The sequence below is a fragment of the Pteropus alecto genome, unplaced genomic scaffold (assembly GCF_000325575.1).
Source record: "Pteropus alecto unplaced genomic scaffold, ASM32557v1 scaffold76, whole genome shotgun sequence".
In the NCBI taxonomy this organism is placed as follows: domain Eukaryota; kingdom Metazoa; phylum Chordata; class Mammalia; order Chiroptera; family Pteropodidae; genus Pteropus; species Pteropus alecto.
This window is the reverse complement of record NW_006443138.1, coordinates 1,848,912-1,872,687: the sequence shown is the minus strand read 5'-3', so window position 1 is coordinate 1,872,687 and position 23,776 is coordinate 1,848,912. Positions and strand designations below refer to the sequence as shown.

The 23,776-nt window shown below is 30.2% G+C and overlaps 1 protein-coding gene across 4 annotated transcripts in view; it reads right to left on the bottom strand.

Moving 5' to 3' along the window:
- The window catches only part of USP15 (ubiquitin specific peptidase 15), a 106,974-nt gene that overhangs the window by 34,478 nt on the left and 48,720 nt on the right, over positions 1–23,776 (bottom strand). For 3 of the 4 annotated variants that reach the window (XM_006923693.3, XM_006923695.3, XM_025040960.1), the window contains exons 6-8: positions 22,870–22,931; positions 11,660–11,746; positions 6,088–6,232 (exon numbers count right to left, since the gene is read on the bottom strand). In XM_006923693.3, coding sequence (XP_006923755.1) covers positions 6,088–6,232; positions 11,660–11,746; positions 22,870–22,931 — 294 coding nt within the window. The remainder of the gene's footprint in view (positions 1–6,087; positions 6,233–11,659; positions 11,747–22,869; positions 22,932–23,776) is intronic. The other variant, XM_006923694.3, reaches the window with a different exon arrangement.

Here is a 23,776-nt window from a genome sequence, read left to right as displayed (position 1 = left end):
GCTCCACTGGGGCACAAACCCAGTACCTTCTGCGTGTAAACCAGATGTGATAACTGCTACACTATGGACCCACATCCCAAAATCTAGTTCTTCTTAATATACAGCTGAAACTTATTGGATTTCATTAACCGATGTCACCATAAAAAAAATTAATTAATTAAAAAAAAAAAAAAGAAAATGAACTGTTTGTTTTTCGGTAATAAAAATAAATTTGGAACCACTTTTTCTCTCCCTTTGTTTTTTTTGGAGGGGAGAAATTTGTAGTTACCATTATAAATTACAGACTGACATTTCTTATGTTTTCTTTTCAATTACAAATAAAAATCCTTGAAACAATTATTAAAATCAATATGACGTTTTAGTCTCATTATATTAATAACTGCTGTTATACAATGTGATCTATAAATAATTATACCTAATTGAGTATATCATTAAATTGGTGCTCATCTTTTATATTCTATAGCCAGAGAAATGAAAAACAATTCTGTATTAGAGTCAGATATAATTATTTACAACTCCCTGAAAGAACTCCTGTATTTCTCTGTAACCTATACTCATGTCATTTCTTCTTATAGAATTAGGGACACACAAAACATTTAAAAGTCATTATTATCATAAATAGAAGTATTAATCCTAGAGAAACTTGTATATTAATTTGGAAGAATGTGAAAAGCCGACAACTAAGATTGTCTACCCCTGTATCTGAGGTTAACAAATATTTTCATGACAAAAAAAGAAATCACTACTAACCAAGTTACACAGGTGCAAGGCATTCTTTTGAAGATACCATTTCTCTTTCAGTTATAAAAATTAAATTCTAACAAAACTATGTTATATATACCCTTTCCCCAAATAATCTGCCTGAGATTCTGGTTCTTTCCCCCTCCCTTTCTTTTGTAAAAGGGATACTTCTCCCTTACCCTCGTTCAAAAAACAGGAAAAGTAAAAACGTTGGTATTTGTGTTGAAAAAGTGAATGGTTCTAATACAAGTAAAGCAGTTTCTATCTCTTTAACCAAAATGGAAAGAAGGTCTGATTGAGTTGTCATTTGATAGATGATTAAATGTATTTTTGATGATAGCATACCATGCAATTTTTGGCACATCATATGGATGGAATTCAAACAACTGAGTTTAATTTCCCAGATTAGATAAAAATCTGCCCTAGGAAGAATTTTTAATCAGTCACATTCTCAGTTTATCAGAAGAAGTAATTTTCTTCAAGATCCTAAGTTTTTTAAAAAAATTTTTATGTCTCAGGGTTTCTTTGTTTAATGGAAATTCTATTCACTAATTCTACTATAAGTTTGGTTAACTTTAATAAAATCAGAAAGCTTCATGTTAAACTGGACTTTCAAGAATCTATGTTCCAATAAATGCAAAAAGAATGTCTCAAGGTGAGAGTAGAACATTATATTTAATCATATTCAAAGCTATGAAGTACTGAAGCAGAAATAATAGCTTCAGTAATGATTTTTTCACTGTTTTTATAATGAGAATTTAGTTTCTTAAAAGTTATTTCTGTGTAGTATTACTCATTTTCTTTAAGTCTTTAAAAAAAAAACTTTAAACTTTCTTCTAAATTTACTGAATAAATTTTTCCTAACCCAACAGAGCAAAGAAAAAAAGGTGACTTAAAAAATGCCTGGAATCCCAATTGAGTTTACACTGTATGATAGGAATAACAAACAGGTCCTTGATTACTATTTTATTTTTTTCAATGACTTCCTAAAGTCCATTTAAGGAGCCCTACTACTTCCAAGTAAAGAGTGTGAAAACAACCATCTTACGCCATGCTGCTTTCCAGTGGAAAAGACCATATCACTTCCCTGCTTCAAATCCATCTGAAGAGTTGCTTCTTCCAGGAAGCCAATCATGAGCCTCCTAGGCCTTGACAATGAAAAAGACAAGGTTGGAGTGCTCCTTAATCTACTAAACTAATGCTAATTAAAATTACCTCCAATTAAAAAATTAAACATTCTCTCAATGGAGTAATACATTTAGGGCACTAGAAAACTATTTTGTTAACTTCTTTTAATGACTGGGACATGGTGGTATATGCCTGTAATCATGACTACTCAGGAGGTTGAGAACAGTGATAACCTGAACCTGAGAATTTTGAGTTCTCTGCAGACTGACTGTCCATAAACATTTCCATGTAATTACATCTATTACTTATTAGTTTGCCTAGGGAAAAAAGTATATTAACACTTTTCAGAAATGGAGATGATAAACACCATTACTGCAATAATACTAAGTGCAAAAAATTAAAAGAAAAATAAAAGTACATTCAATTCTTTCTTCATTTACTAGGTCTTGCCAAAGTAGAAAAAGACTTGTAGGAGAGAATTAATACAGGAGCTATGGAATTTAGAATTTTGCCAGAGTCACTCTGCTTAACTCCATGAATTTAAAAACAGACAAAAAAAATCAAATATGTATCTATTTATGATGTGCCAGCCACTATCTTATAAGCTTTATATTCATGAACTCACTTAATCCTCACAAAACTCCTAAGATATAGGTACCATTATTTTCCTTATCCAGAGAGAAAAATTAGTTCTGGAAATAACTTGTATAGGGTAACACAGCTAATAAGTAGGAGGAACATGTTTTCAATCCAAGCAGTATAACTCCACAGTCTGTGTTTCTAACCCATACTATTAATTTTTATTGTTTTTATTTTCTAGCCAGAATATGGTTTTTAAACTATTTCTTAGTCTTGGGATCCCATGAGAATGCTTCTAGGGCCATTAAGTAAAATACAAGAATGCAGAAGAAACTCTGGGCACTTCACCCAACCAAAGAAATTTTACTATAACTGTTTAAATATTGATGATACAATTAAATTTTTCACAGTAATAATTTTTTTCATATTAAAAAGGAAACATTTGAAAATCACAATATCTAGACTACGATCTTCAAAAGATCAGGATCTATATCTGAAAGTATCTCACATTTTTGACATTAAGCATTAACTTAATAAAATTCAAACTATATAACAGTTCTATACTCATCTGAAAAATTTAATACTTATACATACCATTACATCAGAGGAAATCTTGAATAGCAATATAATAAAACTGAATAATAACAATAAAATTAAATCACACTTGGATTGCTGTTGTTTAGTTTCTAATCACGAGCAATCAAAAGATTATATAATTTCAAAGATACTGATGGGTTAAGCATACTCCATTCTCACATTAAAAAAAAAAGGTATGCTTTTCACACTCACCTTTTTTAGATACATCAATAATTATAATGTCGGATGTACTAAAATGCCCACTTACATTTTTAGGATTACTGAATTAATATAAGAAATTACATAAATTTAAATTATCACTAGAAATGTTTTATTTTATGAACTTCATAAATTGTCTTGAATTTCACAGAAATTACAAGGAAACGAAAAAAGCATACTTGAGGAAAAAGTATTTAAAAATTATTGAAAATAACTACCCTATTAGTGATCTTTTATCATTTTCATCTACGCACCTAAGAACTTATAGGTGTATTTATGAAACAAAGGAAAAAGGCTACTGTCACCATTTTGTATTCCCTCTTATAGTAACTTTTCAGCTTGAAAGCTTACATTTAAATCAATTCAAAATCACAGAACTTTAAGAAAATAAAACGAAGTATTAGGTTTTCTAATTCTGGATCTAGATTAAAAGTCAAAAGTAGCAAAAATAAAATCTCATTATTTTCTCTTCAACTTTCTTGAAGAGTTTTATTTTAAAGAAAACACAGTTTCCAACCAAGATACAGATAGGAAATAATACCCACTGCTTAAAATACTTGCCTGAAATTTTCATCAAAAAGTTTTTGTACTTTATGATTATTACTAGAAAATAACAAACTATTACTCTAACAAACCTCACCCTCATGGCTCTGTCTCAATTGAAATGGAATATGTGAAGGTGAAATATATTGGGAGAGAGGGTCAGCATTACGTCTGCCAATTTATTATAATAAAATTGCTTTTAATAGAAGCAAAAACTAATAAAGTAAATTTTGTTTCCTTAAAAACATATATAAAAGAAAGTTAAACAAATGCCAAAACTAGCTCAGCATAGCTGATTATAAGGATTTAACTTTAATACTCATTTTTGAGAAACGGCAGTTAACAACAGGAAGAAAACAACAGACTTCATCAAAGGCATAGGAAAGTAGAATGTAATAATGCCTTAGAAGGAATTTAGTCTGAATGCAAGCCAGATCCTCCCATGATTAGGATGAATATTCTCATATTCTTCTGACTCAAATTTTTAATGCCTGTGCTATTAAAATATTTTAATCCTTATGAAAAAACACCAACACTGGTTTTCTAGACTAGAATATTAAAAAGAAAGAAAGAAAGAAAGAAAAAAACTCCTCAAGCTTAGACTCTAGAACCAAAGTAGTTATGACAGTGTAAAAATAAGGAGTTATATAAAAATTAGTATGACTTGGTAATACTAGAACAAGCTTTTCTGGTATCCACCATTTACATAAAACATTTCTAGAGATGGTACTAAAGATGACTTTCAATGATCAGGCAGGGTAGTCCCACAGCTATCCAAACAAAATTACAATTTGTCCACCCTGTCCCTACCTCTGAAAGCTAAGCACCCGTGTACTTTTTACGTTGTTATCTAAATAACATCAGCATACTATGCTTTGGATTGCTTTTTTTCAGATAAGTTCCCTTTCTCTTCTAGAAAAATAAAGATAAAAATTTTAATGTTTATTTAACTAATGCTAGGATTCTAGAAAAACAATTTTGAATAAAGTAATTCACATTAGAGTATAAACAATATTACTCATCAAAGAAAATTTAAAGGAAGAGTTTATTAATCTACACAGTATCTGCTTGAGCAGATAAGCTATTTCCTATGTGGCTCAACTCTAAACCAAGAAATCAGAAAGCAACCAGTTATAATCCCTTGTGCATTTTTAAAAGACTGCCAACTCCTGGGCTACAGATACTTTAATTCTAATTCTCCAAGAATGCTATAAAGATAATGGTTAATTTGGGAGACATCTGGATTAAAGACGATGTGCAAAAGGATTTATTTAGAATTTTGGATAGTGAAAAGTCCTATTCTTTTCTCAGATAGTCAACAAGATTTGTGATAATGTCCTCATCAATTCATACTCTATTTAATCTGTATCTTTGGAGGTTGCCTCCTGTGCATAGGAGATTCAGCATTAAATATTAATAGAGAACAGCTACAGATTTAAAAAAATTTTGCCAAAAAAATTGCGCCCCCCACCCAAAAGACCAAAAACCCATTAAAATTTAAATAACAAAAATAGTATATCATTATTTGGAGTTTCTGAAACAGAATTTCATTTGTAAAAGGGGAATTAAATACCTAGCTCTAATTTTATACTCAGTGATATACATTTTAATACAGTGATATTAAAATATATATAGATCTTGTTATTTCAAAATCCATTAAAGACAGAAATATTTAACAAGTTAAATTGATAGAGGGTATAGACAGAGTAGTAAGAAAAGGAAAGGTCCATGGAGACAAATGGAAAAGGCAGTGATCTCTTATATCCCCAAATTAAAGATCCTTAAGGCAAAGTAATGTGTTAAAATATGTATATAAAAGGAGGTTCATAAAATTTTCCATTTTTTAAAATCTTAATTTCACATTATGGTAAAAAAAAGACTTAAAAATAATTTTATTTAGCGTTAAAGGATTGGTGACCATAAAATATTCACTAACATTCTTACCACTGTCCAAAAAAAGCAAAAAACTGCTACTGAATATGTAGAGATCTCACTAGCTTTCTTTTCTTCTCAGAAAGCCTGGGTTTTCTGTTTGGAATTATATTTTTACATAAAATGTTATTTAATCCTCTATTATGTGGTAATCAGTCACATGCCACCTAATTGAGGAACACGATAGTGATAGTCTACTACCAGCACTAGAATGAACGAGTCAAATGTGTATGCTTATATCTTCCATGAAAATAGAAACTCAAAACACATATAATACTCATGTTCTGACATGTAAAACCCAACTCTACTCTTCTTCTATTGCTGATTTCCATGAAACACATGAGTTTCACTTTGTTTGGAAATACCTACCTGAATAGCTGAGTTCATGAAACACGTATTTCCCAAGTTACTTAGGCCACAGAGGCCTGGTTGTTCATTGTTTCTTCCAGGTTCTGAATAATCATAGTTCTTATAAGCAGTATATGATGGGAGACAATAATTTGAGTTTTTCACACTGGAAGAAAACAAAAAATATTTTTCATAATGCAGCCAACAGAGTATTTTAAACCTATTTGAGGATGTCATTAAACTTTTTTTTAAAGACATGAACCGAAATCAAAATACTCCCTTAAGATACTCCTCATCTAATCGATAAAATCACTCCATCATATATCACACCAACCAAAACAAACCACTATTATATCTTTCTACCCTTGATTAACTGGAGCAGCTTCAGAGTTTGCTCCATTCTTCATTGCTCCATCAAATTTAAAACATTCAGATTTTAAACACCACCCACAGCAATAAATCATTTCATTTATGTCCCTTTCACATCCTGCTACTGTAACAGAGTAAGAACAGTAGAAACAGAAAGAGTTGTGCTTTAGTTACAGGTGAGAGCACAGATTTACAAGGCCTCTGTGACATCACTGTTCTGATGCACGGAAGATTCTATTTATAGTTTCTATGCTAGATCAACAAAATTTAGTATTCGAATGTGGAAAAAAGCCTGAGTGATCAGGAATGCAAAAATGAAATGACTCTAAGCAAGTACATTCCAGCATTATTTGGCTTTCTTTCATCTAGTTTGTTAGACTAGTGCGGTTTATTTAACTAGATGAAAATAACCTCAGGATAATTTATATTATTAGTATAATAAATACTAATCTTAAAAAAACTACATGATGATGATGATGTGACTAAAAAACAGTGTTACAAGTAAACATGATGAATCAGTTACTGACAATCTCAATTGGTTATAATTTGTTCCTGATAATTTAAAAGTTTTTACTTATAATTTCAAATAGTTTTTTTGTAGCTTCTATACCCTCACTTTATTATTATAACAGATTAAGTGAACTGTACCACTACCTATCCTAAGCCTTTAGTAAACATACACACACGCACACAACAAGCTAAATAGGTAAAACACACAAAACCACATCAACCAAAAATTACAAACATACACTTGCCATTTTAAGAAAATACCACCCTCCACCACAAACAAAAAGACCGACTCCCAGACTTAAAAAACTATCCACCCTGAGAATGAACAAAAATAGCAGGGCCCAAAGAAATGCAACCTTGATCAATTTGAATATTTGCTTGTTTTAAATTTTAAAAAGAAAGTATGAAACAAATACAATTTAAGCATAGTTTGGTGTTTGCAGATCATTAGCTTTATAATTCACATTTTATTTTATATTCCCGGTAACTAATAAAGTACAAGGTACCTGCCAGCAATTCAATATATGTTAATTCAAATAACTGATGATTGGATTCTTGAATCTAACTTTGAAGACATGCAATGAAAAAAGTGAATCCTGTTTTCCTTTTATTACTTTAATAAGTACTAAAAACCAAGGTCTGCTATATACTACAAAAAAGGCAAGGCCTATATTTTCTATATAATCTACATATTCAAGAAAAAAGATATTTTGATTATAAAAATATAATAAAATTTAAGCAGTCTACAAGTACACAGGGAAGGGTATGCTCAATTGCATACTCATGCCTACACACACACCCTCCACACACGCGCGCACACACGCAAGTGAAAAGACTGAAAGTACATTTACATGTTTATTCCACAAGTATATATTCAGATATCTGTCTCTCCCATACGTAACACAAATGGATAGCGAAAGTTCTATTCTTCTGTGGGGCAACAGGATGGAATTTGCTGGGATCGTGATTCCTATTTACTGAGAAATGAACAAAAATCTTATTTGCAAACTACATTTTAGTTTAAGTGATAGGTTAAGTATAAGCTTTTCCCAGGGACTTGAGATAGTTTAGATGCTCAATGATAAAGAAAACTGATAAATTTAAAATATTTTAATAGTATCTTGATTGGTCACTTAGAATTCACATTTTATGTGCTTTCTAAAGCACATATTAAAGTCTGTAATGGAAAACACCAAAAGCAGCAAGCATTTCTTTAAATACTTCAACAAAGTACGTAGAAATCTAGGCCCTAAGGACAGTTTCTATTCTTTCATGACTATTTCTGCTCTTTTTTTTCTAAAGATTATAAGCTAGTCCTCATTCTATAAAGCTATGCTACTTTGCAAAAATAAACAAATTTGCCAGTAATCTGAATGGGAATTTTAATACTATACTAGATTAATTCTGTATTATAAATCTATCACCTTAAATGTAACATTTGTTTTTGGAAAACTGAGCCCTTACTTTTCTACAAAAATTTTACATTGACTTTTCAACTAGCACTTATATTTGACATTATAAACATTATAAATCTATAATTTAATCTTCATAACTATAATTATGCTCATTTTGCAGTTAATGAAATGATACTTTCAGCAAGTAACTCGTCAAGAGCTAGATGGCCAGCTGGCTTTGGAAGTCTCCAAAATCCAGTTCCTTTTCCCAGCTTAATCTCTTACAAGGAATCATTTCCACTTCACATAAAAAATTTTAAATTAACAGAAAAATAGAAAAGTGCTTTGATATGGAATGCCAAGACTTGAGACAATAAATGTATTAAAAAGATTTTTTAAAGGCAATATTACATTGAGGCAAATGTAGCGAGAGAAAAATGTAGGGAATAGAAAAAAGGAATTTGGTATATATTAAAAATGTACTTAAAGTAAAATTAAGGCAAAAACAAGTACTGTATGGAGTAACAGGTAAAATAACCACATAGGGTAAACAAATAATATTCTGGCAACTGGTTCTTCATATTATTAGTCCTCAATAAAAACTTAAACTTAAATAACTTGTAGTACACTTTGTTATTACTGTTATAACTAATAATCTTAGTTCTGGAAATGAAAATTTTCTATCTCAGTAACATATCAGTTTAACTTGTAAATAAATTTCACAAACTTGTGTGTTATAACTACTGATTTTAAGATATATCTTATACTTATAGACTATCTCCACATACATGCAGTTTCAAAAATGTACATAATATAAAAAGGTCATTACTCATTTTACATATTTTTAAAGAAACTATGTTGTTTCCATCTGAAGTCTTAAGCTGCTACTTATTTCCACAAGTTGAATGGAAAGTTAAAAAATAAATTTTATGTGAAATAATTGTTCATATAATTACAATATATCAAAGTTTTGTTTTTTTTTTTAATTTAAATTTCCATATTATAGATGTTTAAATTTTGTTCCTTACTCAGAAAGGTAAGGTTACTTTCAAGTACGGTGATACCTTAGTAGCTATTCGCTTAAAGTTTCCTAATATGAAAGGACTATTTTAGTGCCTAAAATAGACAAATATAGTTAAGAGTAGAGCTATCAATCATGTTTTAAACTTAAGAAAGCTCTCCAATTTCTCTCAATGTTTTCTGCAGTCAGAGATTTTGATATCAGATTTTACTGTCATATTTTCACTATGAGAAGGAAATAAGACAAAAACAGAAACACACCGGACCACATATACTAATATAGCAACTCTGGTCAAAATACAGTCCATATTCAACACAGTGTGGAAAATTTCTCCAAAGAATAACTTTAAATACATATACCTGAAACTGAATTCTTTTATAGTAAACATGGGAACCATCTGCAATTAGTAGAAACAGTAATATTTTATCTCCTGTGAAAAAATTACTTTTAATGAATTTAATTATAAGATATTATATAAACAAGATTAAAGGCAAATATTTCCTTTCACTCTTTACCTGCAGATACATATTTCTAAAAAGAGAAAACATAACTACACTGCAATTTTGGATACTTACACTATAATGTAATGTTATTAAACTGTTACACATATCTTTTTACGGATTACTAAAATAAGAGAATGTTTTAAATCTTGATACACAACAAACTCTTTACTAGAAAAGTTGGACTAATTCTCCAACCACTCACACAGAATCCTTTAAGAACAGATATTCTTCACTGAGTTTTTCCCAATGATACTGAGGAGGGGGTAAAATGAACGGAGTTTTTTATGCTTTTAATTTACATATCCCCAGTTAATAGTGAATTTGAACATTTAAAATGTTTATATATTTTAATTCTTTTACTTTTTACTGTCCAGCGACATCATTTGCCCATTTTTCTAATTGTCTTAGAAAATTTCACAATGATTTTTCTGAACTTGATATATTAAGAATATTCAGCCTTAATCTGTCATTTGTAACAGTATTTTTTCCCATTTATTTGCCTTTTAAGTTATCTGACAATAAAAAGTAATTTTATTTAAAGTTTTAAGAAGAAATTCTCAATTGCAATTCAATTTTTCCACCAACATTTCCTGGATAACCTGCCCCATTCTTTACCAATCTACATTGCTTCTGATCACATTAAACTCTTTTATATATAAAGATCTGTTTCTGGGCTGTGTTTTCCAGTCCACTAATCTGCAGGATATTCCTGGCTCAGTAATATGCTATTTTAATTCTTGTATCTTTATAAGGTTGCGATCTCGTTTTTCCTTTCCAGATTATTTTGACTAGTTTTATATATTTAAAATCCAGATGTATGTTAAAATAATTTTGTCAATTCCTCCTTCACCCACCAAAAATATAAATTTTAAGGAAAAACCCATATACTCAATTAATGGTGTTATTTTAAAGATTATTTCGCAAATAGCTTTAGTCTTTTTTAATTTATTCTTTGGTATAAGTGGATGTCATTTATGAACTGGACAAGTAGTATAAATATTTAACTATATAAGTGTTGTTAACCTAATATATAAACCACAACGTATATATCTAAGAAATAAATAACATAATCACTTCTAGATTAAAGTTCTTCCCGTAATTTGAATGGACTAATTACAAATAATAAAAGTGTTCTTTTTATTCTTTTCTATAAGATAAAAAGCATGCCAATTTTCAAGGTAAAATACCAATGTCAGAAGTTCTGGTGAAGCCCAAGTGATTTTCAACTTTTTTTCTTTCAGCAATAAAGCATACAAATTCTTTCACTAACTTTTATAAATTCCAAGACTCTTCATATTATTCATGATGGGATAAAGGAACTGTTTCTCTGAACTTTTTTTTATAAAGTGATTGCCATTTTAATAAATGTAAAACTCTGTGTATGCTTTCCAGACAAGAATCACTGATATATGCTTTAAAAAATACTATATATATATGTAGGTTATTATATATCTGGTTCTAAAATGACATCTGAAATTTATACTCTTTCTAAAAAACTGAAATCTAACAGATTTCTATATATAAGTCAATAATTAGTATTTAGAATGTAAGATTCTGAAAGTGCTTTATTTCTCTTTTAGTAAATTATTGTACTATATGTATTAAAGCAAGGAGAAGTTTATAACTGCGCTTTCTTTCTTGTGAAGTTACTCCCCAAAGAACTGACCAGTAATTTAAAAGAAAATAAATTTGAATGCATTAAGACTTTTATCCTAAATTTTAGATAACAAGAGATTTTTTTGCAACCACAGTAGGGTGATCAATTAAACAAAGAGTTTTTAAGATTCAGTGCTTACTTTCTGTTGTTGATGTTGTTATAATTATTTGATAGAGATGAAGGAGAGATCTTTGGTAAAGTTGAAAAATTGGATGCACCTGGGGACCTTTAAAAATATGAAAATGTTAAATTAGATAAAAAATGCTGAATTTTGAAATTAATTATGAAATAAAGAAAAGAACCAACAGATGACAATGTATGTAGTAAATGAATGCTGGAAAACAGATTTATGAGCAAAATCACTATATATCTTTTGGTTTTCAATTTCCAAAGTATTCTTTTATATAAAAAATAATGTTACAAAGGGAATTATTTTCAAGAAATTTATGAAATTAAATATACAACTTGATATTATTCCTATTAATCTACTAACCCCAAAACACCCATTTCTGAATTCAGGTAACCATTATGAATATTTTACCATTAATAATTTCCTTAAATCAATGGAATTAAAACACTAATTTTTAAGGGTGCATGTAAAAAAAATCCACTTTGTGTCTCAGTAGGTACCATGGCATTCTAATTATATACAACATCGACACAGATCAGAGGATTTACCAATTCTTTAAAATGTATGGCAATAGGGATGGACTAGCATAAGAGAATTCCAAAAACAAGCCCAAGAAGTAATTTTCGGCCAAAGTTATCTCTGCAAAAACAGAAAAGACATAACTGACTATATGTTACATACTTCACTAATTCAGAATCTTTTTGGAGAAATCTCAACTATGAGCTTTTACTCAATTATTAACTTTTAATCAACTAATATACTTTAAAGGCAAAATTGATAATCAACAAATCCATTATAAAGTACTTAAAGACCTCTGAGATCCAATTTCTGTTTTAACTTCGTAAACAATTTTAATTTACTAGGCGACATCTAGCCATGGTCTGTTAAAAGATAATTTTCAGTTAGTATCTCCGTCATCATAAATTCTAAATTAGTGAAGCCCAAAGTGATTAGTTTTTAAAAATTATATTATTTCCTCTACTCAGGTGCTAATGAACAATAAAATGGTCAACGGGCAGGAAAGTATAATCTATAAAATCAGCCTTTAATAATCTGGATTTCGCTAAATCTACAAACTTGTAATGCAGACTAGATGGAGGGTAATAAAATTTCTTACATAAGAAAATTTTTATTTAATTTTTGAGGTTTTTTTAGAAAACCTTCGTAAATTTTTTTCTATTTTTGTTGATGCAGGCTGCATATAGGTAGATTACATTAAGAGAGGCTACTATTAAGGTGCCTTTCTGACAGAAGACCCTTACAAGATTTTATTTTACTATACTAAGCTCAAAACACAAAATACAGCCAACCAAGTTTTAATATGAAACAAGGTAGAGAACCTATTTAAAAGGAAATTTTATAAACCTAATATTTTAAGTTACTAGTTTTAAAGTATTAATAGAAATATAGAAGTATCCTGGCATTTTTTACTTCACATTAAGAATGCTAAGTTAGAAAAAACTAAATCTATTAGATACTGAGATATAAAGAATTAAGAAGGTTACTTTTTCAAAACATGATCCACTTGTCTGTAATTTAATTCAATTCATTACAATTTTCAGGAACACAGATATAAACCAAATGTTCCCTTGAATTTTATAATAAAATTTATGGAAATAAAGATACATTACTTCATCCAGCAAAGTAGCTGAGGTGTGTGCACGCGCGTTTACACACACACACACACACACACACACACACACACACACACACACACACATTTTTTTCCTGCCCATCTGTGGCCTTTTTACTATTCATTAGCAACTCTACCCCAAGGACAGTATTAGAAGTTTCTATGAAATTCATTAGAACACTCAAACATTAAATGATTCCTATATGCCTCGCCTTTGGGTAAGTACTAGGAATACAAAGAGATACAGTCCCTGACTTCAAATAGCTCAGAAACTAATGTAAGGAAATGACACAAAAGCAAAATAATGATTAAAGTGTAAGTCCTATAATAAATTTTAAAATTATAACAAAACAGAATTTTGTGGGTAGTAACATGTGATGATTTTTAAAATAATGTGCAAGTTGGAAGGGTAATTTGGAACTGAGAGTATTCCAGGTGGAAAGAAAAACACATGCAAATGTATGGCAATACAGATACTATGATGTATTTAGGGAATTACCAATAAATTCAGCTTGGCTGAAAGAGAAGGAAGTATGTAGAGATAGGAACAGAAGTTAGTAAGGTAGGTGTAATAATAAAGGATCTTTTATGTTCTATGAAGGAATTTAAATTTCATCCAATTGTGCTAGGGCATGTTGAAATATTTTAATAGTGTATCAACATAATTAGATTTTTAATCTAGAAAGGTAACTCTTGAGGAAGAGAAAGAGACTGAAGATTGGAAGGTCATTTAGGAGACTATAAAATAATGAAGGTGAGAATAAAGATGTGGCTAAGAAAGTGGAGTAGGCAAGGGCAACATGTCTTGAATGTTTAGGAAGCAGTTCTCAAAAGCACAGTTCATACACCCTTAGGGGGCTCCAAGACCCTTTTAGGGTAGCCATCTATGAGGTCAACACTGCTTTCATAATAACACCAATGTGTGATTTAAGTGTTCTTCGACCTCCTTCTGGGTAGATATTTGCACTGACAGTGCAAAAGCAAAGGTGAGTAAAACCGCTGACATTCTACCATGAGTTAAAGTAGTAACACCAAACTATATACTAGAGTATATATACAGTATTCTTCACTGCATGCCCTCATGCCCCTGCCCCCAACCCTGGCAGTAAAAAAGTTTCCCTTAAAAATATCCATATTGAAAAAAAACAAAAATTATTGATTTTATTAAATCACTACCCTTAATTAAACTTTTTAATACTGCATAACGAATTAGGAAGTTTGCATAATGCATATCTGCTACATACTGAAGTAACATGATTGTCCTGAGGAAAAAAGACTTGTGTTATTATTTGAATTTCAAGCAAACTAGTGACTCTTTTCATGACACTGCTCTTTTCACTCTTTTATATAAAAGGGTATCTGGCAGACATTTTCTCAAAAATATACGAAAGGCGTCTGTTACTTCAAGGAAAGCAACTTAAAGTATTTCTTGCCAATGAAAAAATTCAAGTGTTCAAGCAAAAAGTAGAACTTTGGAAAACTTGACTTTGCCACTGTGAGCTTGGTAGGGTCTCACTACTTACTTTTCTCATACGACTGGTGATGTTTAAACAAATGATTTTAAAAAATATTGTATGATGAAATATGTCAACATTAAGAATATCTGCATAACTCAGTGAATCAGTATTTTCCACTGCATGAAGTAACAGATGATAGATTTTAATGTAACATATAAAAAGTTCATTGACATGATTTCAGATTCCATATTGCAATTAACCTTTTATCATTAAACCACCACTGGTTAAGTTTTGATGTGGTACCAATTATCTAAAAAATCTTCTCCCTGTTCCAACTACACATTTTTGTGAGGCTGAATGTACTTAAACCCAAACAATATATCACAATAAACTGAATGCTGAAGCACATAAGAGAATTTAGCTGTCTTCTATTCACTCAGAGTAAAGAAATTTGCAAAACTGTAAAACAATTCTATTCTCAGTAAATTTTGTTTTAGAAAAGTTATTTTTCACAAAAATATTATTTATGTCAAAATATAATGGTTTAGTTTTTTATTGTTATTTATCGATATATAAAAATTTTTAATTTCTAAAATATAGGTACCAATAGATATAACCCACATGACAGTTCTTTGGGTCCTTAAGAATTCTTAAGAATGTAAGGGAGTACTGAGATCAAAACATTTAAAATCAGGTGTAGGAGGTAGAATTTCTAAGAACTTGCTAACTAATCAAATGAAAGAAATAAGGTTAAGTAAGAACTCAAGATAACTCTCAGATGGTACCTGAAATAAAGAATACAAGATATGAAAACAGTTTAGGTTAAGGGAATAGGAGAGGTTGGGTAAAAATATTTTTAATTCAATCTGACATGATGAGTCCTACGACATTCAGGAAAAATCTGGAGTTCAGAAGAGAGCTCCAAGCTAGAAATACAGAAAGTCATATCTGTGTCACTTTGAGCTAAGGAACAATATTAGCACTGAGTCCATCTGCTGATTTTGAGAGGCTATTGTGATACGAAAGGTCTTCAGACAGAAAATTGTGGACTATCAATGCATTTAAAGTATGAGCAGAGCTGCTGCATATAGTCAGTGAAGTGGTATACTGCAATGCCAGGGAGGGTCTTTAACACAGATTACAATGTGAAAAATAACCCCAAGAGTTGTGAAGTATACAACATGCACAACCAAACATAGCAGCCCTGGAGAGGAAGAGAGCCAGCCAGGAAGAGGATTGGTTAGTGAGGTGAAAATAGCCCTTAAAAGACTATGGTATATGGAATTCAAATTAAGAGAAATTCTTTAGGAGATAGTTAACAAAAAGAAGTATGAAAGAGAGGTCAAAGAAACTAGCTTAAAAAAAAGGTCAAATAAGGACTTTGTTAAATTCTGAATGCGTGCTTAAGAATAACAGATATTGCCTTTTTAAAGAAACCATCAAAAGAAGAAAAATTAAAGAATGGTATTTAGTGGAAGTTTATGGATTTTTATTTTTAAAGATAGGAGAGATTTGTTTATATTTATTGGCTGGCGAGAAGATGATACTAGAAAAAAAACAAAAGAATAAACTTGTGTCATTTGAGTGTCCACTAGATTATGGTGGTATCCCAGGCATTTGTATATAGAGGAGAGGAGATAACGGGGGGTGGCAGGGGGAAGCAAGGTCTAGAAAGCACTGAGATAAATAACACTGGTGGAGAGTTTGTCTTTAAATAGCAATGAGATCAGAAAGAGAAGGATGATATGGTCTGCAGGTAAATTTAAGGTATGATAACACTTTTTAAATGCTGTTACAGACATTATTGATAAATGTTAACAGGTTCGATCACTTATTTATTCCGATTCCAACTTCTGACCTAGATTTCACATAGCTAAAGCTAGTGGACATTTGTGGAGTTAATTTAGGGGCTGACTAGTCAGTCTGTGGATTATAACCTGATTCCTTTAGCTTTCTTCCTTTGATGTAACTTGGAAATTAAACTGTTTATTAGCAACTCTGCTCTAGTGGCTTTCTAAAGAGAGGAAAGAAAAATGCTTAAAATATATACAAAGACTAGATATAAAGACATAGATTAGATATTAAACTTCTGGTGTTAAACTAATTTTTGCTAGTTTAGGCTAGGTGTAATACAGACAGTGATTTATCTCTTAAACAAGACAGAAAAAGGTAAAAGATCAATTTAGCAGAAGTAATTTCATGGAGAGAAAATCAAACTTCATCCCTGACAAATAAATGTAGTATTTGAATTTCACTATTCCCAATATTTGAACTAAAAGCATGTAGTTCAAGACTAAGTTGAACTTCTTACTTTGAAAGAAAAACCGAGCTTATTCTTGGTAAATTAACAGAATATTTAACATACAAGAAAATCTAATACCATACTGAGCAACCAAAATATAGAAGTCTGAAAGTTTATATAGCAAAATAATTAAAGATTTTGTTATTTTCAAATCTGACATAAAACCCAACTTTGTAAAATCTAACATTATAAAATAAAAAATTATCTTTAGAAAAATAAGACCAACCTTAAACTTTCCCTATTTCTAACAATCATCCTAAGATAAATTCTTTAAAAAAAAAAGAGAAAAATTTAAATCTCTTGAAAAATCAAACACTTTTACTGTTCTGCAATACAGATTATTTAAGTTCAACAAGCATTTGCTGTGTGCCTCTTCTGTGTCAGGCAAAGTGTTAGGTACTTAAAAACAAAAGCTGAAGGGAATTTATATATAAACTGCTACTCATAACTTTATTTTTTGTTTCTTATTTTGATTGCTATGTATGGTATTTATAACATAAAGCATTCCGCTTAAAAAATGAAATTAATTTTCTACAGCCATTATGAATCTCAGCACCAAAATTACAACCCGTTTTTATTTTCAACTTTTTTTATGGAAATTTCTAAGCATACATAAGACTTCATATACTCAATATCAGTAGCTCAGCTTAAAAAATTAACATTCTGCCACTCTTGTTTTACCTATAATCTCCTCAGCCTCTCTTCCCCCATATTTTTGCTATTTTAATAACTTCCTAGTTATTCATAATTCTACCTGTAAGTACTACAGTATGCACCCCTAATAAGAGGTCCTTTTTTGATATGTTATTCCCAATCTAATGCTCAGTTCATATTCAATTTTATCCTACTGTCTCAACAGTATCTTTCTCTCCAGTTGGTTAGTTTGAATCAGGATCCAAAAAAAGTCCACATATTTGCAGATTAATTTTAATAACTTCAAAGGCCCTGACTGCTACTGTCGACTAATTTCTCCTCTGGCTTCATCTTACCCTATGTTTATTTTCCATTTGTCTTGATTTCTATACCTATTCATACAGGTAACCTTGACTTATATGCGTTATTTTAAATTGTTCATTCGGAAGAAAAGAAAAAATAAAATACCCAAAATCATTTGTGAGTATCTGTGAATATCGAGCATCTATATGAGAACTGTACACTTAAATTACATTCATTTATACATGAAACAGACTCGAAATGTTCTAACTTCAATTAAGTTTGGAAATGGCTCTTAAATACTGTATTTAACACCATTTATGAACTTGACCTTGACCATGCTCTGTTTGGTAAAACTTGGAGACATGGTACTAGATTATATATTATCTTTCCACATAAGAAAGTATAATGTTTAGATAATGGAAAGATTTATTTAATTCATGTGCCTTTTTGCTTTTCAAAGGAAAATCTGCATATATGAAAATGGATGAATGACAAGGAATGAAAAGCTGGCTCTTCCTCTCAACTTCCAGAAACCAAAATCACTCAATTCCCTACCTAGTACTTGAACAAGGTTAAAATTGGTAACAAATATTTATACGTTCATAGAAACTTTAAGAGAGCACTTTCTGTGAATTAGGATACCTTTTTTAGTACCAAAACAAACTGTCCTAACTAAATCTACTGATGTTTCAAATAAGCAGAGACTGCTGTGCTCATAAATTCGTAAAAAGTCTCAGTATAATTTTCATTAAAATGAAAACATATGGTTTCCTAAGATATATTTTAATAATTTCTCTCGAAAGGTCTACATTTCTAAACCATTTATAGTTACTCTTGCAATTATATATGCAAATTAGACTGAATTATTCTCTAAAAATTCTAAAGAAGTATTTGCTAAGTTTTTCTACCTGCATTTAAACAAGTATGATGTTGAAATAGTGTAAAAACAAACAAACAAAAGAATATTGCCGAGTCACCTATATGTTTATTATTTAAGCTAACCAAAAGTAGCATGCAATGGTTTTATTTATAAAGTGCTCCCTCTCTCCAAGGAGCACCTTCGGGAACAGAATGCTGTAAAAATACTAATACTGCACTAGATTGTTTATTCTTAGTGTTTTAGTCATCAATCTGGAATTCTGTTAATCAGAACAACATAAATGACAGAGAGAGAACATATGAGTAAGAACTACTGGCTTCGTTTTCCTTTTTCTTTTTCAGCCTCTCATGCCTTATCTGGTTGATTTTCGCTTCTTTTCTTGTTATTTTCTAGCCCATGAAAACTGTCTCTTCACAATCATCAATGAATGACCCTTAACTTTTTTCCCACCAGATACTTAATCACGTTTTTTGTCAATATTTTTGAGCAATTAATGAAAATGTCTGAATTAAATCAACTTCTCATGTTACTCTCACAAGAGGAATTTTTATTTATTTCAGAAAAACTGCAAATTTGAAACTTTTTATTTCTACAATGTTAATAATCTCAAAGGCATTCTTTGAAATAACTACATCTAAGTGAAACCATACAGAAAAAAATTAATAGACTATTTTCACCTCATGCCAACATCTCTGGAAAATGAATGGTCACGTTTAACAAAACAGAAAAAACTTGAAGGGGTTAAAACTTTTCTAAAGTATCATTAGAAAAGAGTATTTTTGAGAACTTGTAAGAAATCAGATACTTAAAAAACAGATTACAAAGTCCTGAATAAAACTTAACCATTTGAGTATTTTTAAAATACAGTATAAACATAAAGATTAAAATTTCAAATTATATGTTGATACCATGCAGAAAATTCCAGATAGAAAACTTTTCGAAATGTTTTTTTTAGGTAGGTGTTTAGATTTCTAAAATAGATTGGAAGTTATTTTAGGGTATATACATTTTTATAACTACAGGACTACATGTTGTAAAAATTATATTTTACCCTTAACATTTTTTAATACTTACCATTTCTTCTCAATTGAGTAGGTCCAAAAATTTACGCTTCAGCTGAGGACATATAGTCTCAATTATGATTAAAATGGGCCTAGTACAGTTTTAGGACCTTCAGAGCACTTAGTTCCTCTGATTCCAGTGGTATAAAAAGGTCAGACAATTAAGATACTGACATGCCTCCTCTTATTGAACATATGCCCATTGTAGTGTATTCTTACATTTTCTTTTTCATAAGCAGCACCTAAAACGCAGATTTCTGGACCCATCATGAAGATTTATATTATGCTGGTCTTGGGTGAGGACCCTGGAAGCTGCTGCCGATGGTGGTTCACATGGTATGTATTAAGAAATATTGCCTACAGAATTTTTCAAAGTGTGAACCTTAGACTAGACCAACAGCATTTGAATCATTTGTGAGCTTATTAGAAATGCAAATTAATAAGCTCTACCTAGATCTACTGAATCAGAAATTGTTGGGATGGGTCTAGGAAACCATGTTTTAACAAAATAGGTGATTCATCCACCACCATATTACAGCTTTTAACAATTTTTCCTTGACTTTTGATGCTCTGTGTACAAACTGGTTATGTGCTAAGCAGTATGAGTACGCAAGAGATCGCAGGTTAGGGATGTTCATTTGTATTCAAGATTTCTTAATTAAATATGTTTACTACAGATTTTGGGCATATAACTTTTATCAAGTTAGAAGAATTCCCTTTTGTTCCTAGTTTTCTGATAGTTCATACATAGATGCTAATTTAAATTTTTTTTTTTTATTCTAATGAACTATCATTTGGCAATGTATGACATGTTCCCATGAAGTTTAAATGAAAAACTATACAAGATAAAAAGAACAGAGTCATTCATTAAAAGCATATTTTAGTTTTGAAGAAAACTGAGTACTGGGTCATTCTCTTTATTTGCTAGGTTAGCAATTATGAAATTACTATTAATTCATTTAAGAATCATTATCCTAAACATTTCAAAATACAGGTCTAACACCCCTTATTAGAAAATCTGGAATTCCAAAAGCTCTAAAAACTTAAATTTTTTTTTCACAATTCATTTGAGAGCAATCTAACATGAATATGAGGCTATTTGTAGCCCTTATTTATCCTGTTTAGTGCAAATACTTGAATTCATGTGTTTGATTATAACAGTTCCCCTGGACTCTACCGAAATATAAAATAGGTGGCATATGTACTATATGACTTCTCAAAGATCTGAAAAGTTTGAATATTGAAATACAACTACCCCTAAGTATTTTTGATAATGGAATGTGGATGTGATAATTCTAAAATCATTAAAACTATTCTCTTCCATTGCATGTGTTGCCTTTTTCCTATGCTGATTCTTTTACTGTGCAAAACCTTTTTAGTTCGACGCAGTCCCATCTGTCTATTATTGCTTTTGCTGCTTGTGCTTTTGGTGTCATATTCAAGAAATCACTGCCTATGTCATGAAGCTTTTCCTCTAAGAATTCTTCTAGAAGTTTTATAGATTCAGGTCTGATTTTCAAATCTTTAAACCACATATCTGATAAAGAGTTAATATCCATAATATATAAGGAACTCCTACAATTCAAGAGCAAAAAAACCCCAAATAACCAGATTAAAAAATATGGACCTATGCCTTGAATAGACATTTCTCCAAAGAAAGCATACAAATGATCAAAAGGTATATGAAAAGATGTTCAATCAACATCAGCAATCACTGTGGAAATACAAATCAAAACCATGAAATATTACCTCACACCTTTTAGGATGGCTATTATCAAAAGAACAAAAGATAACAAGTGTTAGCAAGAATGTGGAGAAACTGGAACCCTTGTACACTGTTGGTGAGAATGTAAAATGATACAGCCACTATGAAAAACAGTATGAAGATTCCTCGAAAAATTAAAAATAGAACAATATAATCCAGAAATCTCACATCTGGGTATATATCCAAAGGAACCAAAATCAGTATCTTGAAGGGATATCTGCATTCCCATGTTCACTGCAGTACAATTCACAAGACAAGATATATAAACAACTTAAATGTCCATCAATGAATGAATGAATAAATGAAGAAAATGTGCTATGTGTATACATAGAATGGAATATTATTCAATCTTAAAAAAAAAGAAAGAAATCCTGCCATGTGTGATAACATGAATAAACCTGGGGGATATTATGCTAAGTAAAATAAGTCAGTTATGGAAGGATGAACACTATACAATTCTATTTATATGAAGTATCTAAACTAGTCACACTCATAGAAACAGAGTAGAATGGAGGTTGCTGAAGAAAGGAAGAAATGAGGAGTTACTGTTCAACAGGAATAAAGTTTGTTATACAAAATGAATAAACTCCAGAGATATGCTGTACAATAATGCATCTATATTTAACGATACTGTATTGTGAAGTTAAAAATTTGTTAAGAGGGTAGATCTCAAGCTAAGTGTTCTTATCATAATTTGAAAAAAGTTAAAAAGATTTCTAATTCTTTCATCGCTCATTTACTATCAAAAGCAATTCTTATACTCCTTTATCTCTATTTGTGCTTTTATATTCTAAACACTTATTTTAATACATAAAAATATTACTTTCACATTAGAATCATTCTGATAAAGAACATCTTTTAACAAATACTTGAAAAACATCACAAACAAGCTTGAAAAAAATATTAAACAAAATGTTAAATAGTGATTTAACTGTATTAGACAATGTAATATAACATTTATAACATTTATACTGTACCTCATTCTTTAAGAGATTTCAATTGGAAGCCTCTTAGTAATAGCATATTAATTTAAATACAAATTTAGATAACTTCCATACTGAGAATATTAAAATATACAGGTATATATATGTGCCATATACAATTACATTCTTCTGTCATTCTAGATGTCTTTATCTCGAAGGCTTCAAAATAAAGCAATAAACCATAAAAAGTGGGAGCACTTACTTAGGAGTAGAAGGACCCCTTGGCCATGTTCCGTCTTCATTTTTCTGTTCTATCACTAACACCTGTAAATATGACACAATAAAAGAGTGTTTTTCTTAACCTTGACATTAAAATAGTTTTAGAAGATTAGCTGAATTCACTAAGAAAATAAAGTAACTTTGTGATTACTTAAAAGACACAGCAGACAAGGTGAAGAAGTATTTGCATTTTGATTCCAAAGCTAAGAAAGAGAAAAATATAAGAAGTCAAATATAAGAAGTAAGCAATTAAGTCAGAAGGAAAGAAGGTAAACTATGAAGAACATAGTTAGTTATATGACTTTAAGTATAAGGAGGTTTAAACCAAGTAGGTAGAATACAAATTCCTTAATTTAAGAAGTATGCTTTCTATTTCTTTTCTATTTGTCACTTGTACCTTAGTTCTGAGCAAAAAAACAGATGCTCATTAAATGGCTATAGTTGTGATTAAACATACTGATGTATGATCTTAGCTAACTATTATTACGTAAGCAGTAAGGAATAGTGACACAGATAATTCCAAATTATAGATTATATATAATTTATTTGGGGCCTTGAAATTTATGTTTATTTTATTAACATGTAAATAGAATCTTTTAATACATAAATGATAGTATCATATTTGTGAGAATCAGACTGAAGGTCTCTATGGCAGCATGGTTAGGGTAGACAAAAATCACCTCTAATAAATGAAAAGTACTGGCTAATGCAGAGCTATACTTTATTCTAAAATATCCCAGAATCCTTCCTTATATATTCCAGTATAGCAAAGTCTTTCTTCTAGTTTTTGCTATGGGTGAGTCTGTGCAAAGAAGAAAAACTAACCAAAAACAATTAAATTAGCAAAAAAAGTGATATTCTCAATTAGAAGTTACATAATATCTAAATTT